Genomic DNA, 4973 nt, shown 5'->3' on the forward strand with positions numbered 1-4973 from the left:
GACTTTTTTCTACTTTAACATAAACAGGCAAAGAAGTCACCCAGAAATGTTTTTCCACTTTCCATTTGGTCCCAATCATCATCAGTTCTGATGATGCCACATACATAGCGAGTTCACAACGTCTTAAAATTGTAAGTCGTACTTTTCTCTTTGCTGTTTTTATGTACTCTTTAAAATACAAGTGCTTTCTCAGTTTAATTGCCTTACTGTTTTATTTTTATTTTTATAGGTCTCTGTAAAGTTCAGTGAATGGTTCTGTCGCTGATCCTCACTGTTCTTAGGAAGGAGAAATGTCAGTTTGTCTGCAGTAATACTGGAATACTGTGACATTGTATTAAAACAATACTCTGTTCTCCTTGGTGAAATATTTTTCACATTTCCTCTAAAGTGTACTAATGTTTTATTGTGCTAATTTTCATGAGCATGTTGTCTGTAAACTTTTAATATGCTGACAATTTGTACAATTCTCTGATAGTATATTGGCAATGTACTCTTGAAAAATGTGAATATATTGAATACACAATGTAATTGTTTTCACCTTGAAAGTGTGTTGTCATTGATCTTTCTGTGTACTGTAGCCTGATATGTTTGCAGTACTGTGGTGTCTATGAAGCATTAATGTACAAAGTGGCAAAGAAGCAGAATAATAAAAGACATTGATAAGAAACTGAAGAATGTACTTCATTAACAATTATAATAAACCAAAAGTGCAATTGTAACATACTGTAATCACACTACTAATATATAAAATATTGAATGTTTATATACTTATAAGACATTCTAAATATATTGTAAATGTAATTTGATCACAAAAATTGTGCACTTAAGATATACTAATCAGGCACATTCATATTACATAAAAATATGTAAACTTGAAGCATACAAAGTATAACTTTAGTTGTTCCAATAAAGCACACGATAATACACGTAGTATACTTGAAACTGTGATTTTTTGTGATTTAATTAGTATTAAAATGCACAAAATTAATTGGTCCAAAATGACATACTTCAAGTATACTGATGATTAATGTGGATTAAAGTATGCTAAATTTAATATGCTTAGTATTTATTTTTCACCAGGGTTGTTTAAAAACAGTATGTGTGCTTTAATGTTTATGGAATGGTGATGGATTAAGCTGAGGACTAAAGCTGACTGACTGTGTGTCCCATGATGTGTGATGCTTGTTTTTTCATGGATATTTTCAAAGTGATCCACTTTTTGTGTGATCCATGATTTTTGTCCTCATTTGTACAAGATTACAGGGTTATTATATGCTTAAACTGTTGCACGTTTATGTGTCCTGTGTTGAACCATGACTGATGGTGATAATTTGAGGTGCCTCTTGTGTGTTATTAAAGCATTCATGTTGATGTAACTGTCAGATTCCAATGGTTTAGAACAATGTAGTCTCACATTATTTAGGATCTGTTGAAAGAAAAGTTTTTGAGCAGAATTCAGAGTAATGTTTAATAAAACATTGAATCAAGACTTTACATTTTTCTAACTTAATATTAGTTATTTTAAGTTGACAGTGTGAGTAAAAATTATACAGCAATATGTGCTTCTTCAATAGATCAGGACAGTTTTCTTGTATTTATTTTGTGAAATAATATAGTTTTAAATGCAGTATTTAAACATTCATCAAACACCAAATTTCTTAATTTTAGGAGATTGGTGATCGGCTGATACTTACATATGAAGCTAAACCTATTCCCCTATCTTGTCTAACTCAGCAAAGGTCTAATAATCAACCACTGTCCTCTTCTGCTCTCCCGTGAGAGAGGTTTGACTGACAGGCCAGCCCACCAGATCATATCTGCACGTTTGCAGTTAACAATAGTCACCCCACTGTTGTGAACTCAGCAACTTTCTTGCCATATTCAGTGACATTTCGGATAAAAAAAAAAAAGAAGGTATTGGCCAAAATCGAATCGGCAGGCCAGGCTTTTTAAAGATTGGTGACTGGCGATTGGCCAAAAAACTGCGATTGATGCACCCCTACTCCAATGAATTTATGTAAGTAAGGGTTACTCACGTCGTGGCTCTCTGGGACCATCCACTGTGATTTTGATAGCTCTTTGATATGTAGCGACTTGGGGAGGGTTGGTGAACACTGTGATCGTGAGAGTGAAGCTTTTTCCTAAAGAGGACAAACAAGGAAACCATGGGGAAAGAGTAGAGACAGAAAAGGTAAAATATAAAAGTAATTTCTTTAGATTTGGTATCCACTTGTATGTAACCAGTTTCGGTAATTACATGTCATACATTTTATAATTTAGGTTATTCATGAACACTGTTACAAGCTACAGTATACATGCAGACGCGCTGTAAGATTACAAAACAGCTTTAGAGCCTCATGTTTTATTTCAACTCCATGAGAAAATTTAATAATGGCCACAAGGTGGCACCTAAAAAGTTTATTCCTCAATTTAGTCATTTATTGTACACTATACTCTAACACAGAACATACTGAACATTCATTACTGTACAGAAACCAATCCATAGGAATATGAAAATGTAATTTGGAAAAACTATGAGTTAATTCAGAGTTTATATACAGTCTGACAGAGAGGAAGATAAATAACTGCCAAAGCCATTGTGTCTGATTTTTGGAGGAGATGAACTGAGCTCTGTCTTTGGCTTAGTGCTCAGATATTGCAAAACAAAATAATAACTGTTCTGTTTAAAAGAGGAACTATAAGAAAGACTGAAAACTTGTCACAAATGACACACACAGACTAGTGTAGCATTGAGTTCTTTAAGAACTTTGTGGATTTCATGAACTTTTTTTTTTTTTTTTTTTACAAAAACTGAGTTAATTCTTTATTTTAAATAATTATACATTTTAGGTGAACAAACCAAGCTCAAAAGGTCGCCAAGTGTTTGTTATGAAGAAAATGTATCAAACTATAATAAACTTCTCTGTTTGTTGATGTAAAAGTTTTCATTCACAGCGCTTGAAGGTTTTCACATTTTGTCACATTAAAACTTCAAACGTTGAGATATTTGTATGCTACATGCTTTGTAAGTACACACACACACACACACACACACACACANCTTGATAATAGTTAATAGTTTTGGTAAATTCAAGCTGGTGACGTCCTAGACAACACAACTGGACAAGAACTGGATGGAAATGAAATGTGGGTCATGAAAGGAGCTCGAAGATGCGAAGGCGGCTAACGTGTTGCTAGCTGGTGGTAAGTTTGCTTCAAAGTACTTATTATCTTCGTCTAATTATAAACAGTGCAGTACATATAAACTTAAATTTGTTTGAGAAATAGTGATTTTATCAATTTTATTATTATTATTATTATTATTATTATTATTATTATTATTATTATAACAATCATTCAACTTCAGGGTTATAACCATAAACATCATATACTAGACGCCTCATGGAGCGCTGAGTCCTACGTAAAAGCGTCCGCCATCTTGAATGTGGCAGCAGAGCGATCGGAGCTCCTTAAGTCCTGTGCTGTGTGGACTTGTTTCAACCGTTTTACAAAACAAACTGGATTCATTAGGATTACCTTCCCCAGGTAAGGATGAAAGATCAGAATTACTTGACTTTGCAGCCAGAAATTCGCTTTTAAACAACCGAAAAATATTTACTATGTAGTTTAATTGGCCCGAAATAACCGCTGATTGTTAGCTTAGCAGCTAACATTTTCATACTGTTTTCTAATGAGAGAGAGCTGATGAGAAACTGCTGTTAGAGGAGAAGTTAATTAGAAACCAGAGGATTTAGTGAGGAAAGATCAGTCAGGATCAGAGCTGGAGCTGCTGTTCTTCAGTCTGTTTCCAGCTCAGCTTCACCATGTTGATATTTAGCTATAAAGATGCTATGAGTCAGAGCCCAACATGCTGAAAATGTCTTTTTATGAATGTGAAGGAAACATATATGTATTTTCTATTACATGTTTAGATCATTTCTCTTTTTATCCTTGGCTTTAGCCTGTGAACCAGGACGTCTCAGAAGTCATTGGAGTTCTCCCAGTGAGACCAGCAGACTGAAACCCTGCCTGTATAATAAATAAATGTTTTATTCTTTCACTTTTTGTGTATTTTTAAATACCTCAATCTGAAGTATTAGTGTATTAATGTAGCTTATGTAATGAAATAAGAATGATTTACTCTGTTAGAATTATTTTCACTCTTTGCTGTCAATAGCAGAGTTGACATACTATCTTTTTCTCTGGAAAAAAGTAAAGTTGTTTGACAATGACTGATTTATAAATCAAAAGTCATTTCTCAATGTATAAAAAATAAATACAAGAAAATCATTTGTTTCTTGTCTTGAAATGTTAAATGTACATTACATTATGGAATTATGTAAATATCAAATCAATCAATCAATCAAATTTTATTTGTATAGCACATTTCAGCAGCAAAGCATTTCAATGTGCTTTACATAATTAAAATAAAAACAGCACGTGACGTTGAATAAACAGTGAGAAAGACATTTTGAAAAAGGTTAAAAAAGATTAAAAAAAACATTAAAATCCGCACCCTTTTTAGGACTTCAGTTAAATGCCATTTAACTGGGGCTCTAACCCTCTGGGACTTAAGTGAAAAACACCGTTTGACAAGGACTCTAACCTCTAGGTTTTTAGTTGAAACGCCGTCAACTGGGACTCTAAACCCCGTAGGACTTTAGTTAAACGTCATTTAACAAGGATTCTCACACCCCTAGATATAGATTCGTTGAACTGGGACGTTTTCCGGGGGGCTTTACATAGACAGTGTGAAAGAGAAATAAAAAGAAGTTAATAACTAGATGAAAAGTAAAGATAAAAACATTAAAAAGATCAAAGACATTAAAACCCACACTCTAACCCTAATTCAGCCATAAGCAGCTCTAAACAGGTGGTTTTAAGTTGAGATTTAAAGGCTCTCAGTGTTTCAGCTGTTTTACAGTTTTCTGGAAGTTTGTTCCAAATCTGTGGTGCATAGAAACTGAATGCTG

General features: G+C 33.5%; 1 protein-coding gene across 1 annotated transcript in view; it reads right to left on the reverse strand.

Moving 5' to 3' along the window:
- runx1 (RUNX family transcription factor 1) overlaps positions 1–4973 on the reverse strand; it is a 31062-nt gene that overhangs the window by 6894 nt on the left and 19195 nt on the right. The window contains exon 5 of the mRNA XM_007542021.2: positions 2037–2141. Within this exon, the coding sequence (XP_007542083.1) occupies positions 2037–2141 (105 nt within the window). The remainder of the gene's footprint in view (positions 1–2036; positions 2142–4973) is intronic.

Source organism: Poecilia formosa, unplaced genomic scaffold (genome assembly GCF_000485575.1).
Source record: "Poecilia formosa unplaced genomic scaffold, Poecilia_formosa-5.1.2 Scaffold650, whole genome shotgun sequence".
Taxonomy (NCBI): Eukaryota; Metazoa; Chordata; class Actinopteri; order Cyprinodontiformes; family Poeciliidae; genus Poecilia; species Poecilia formosa.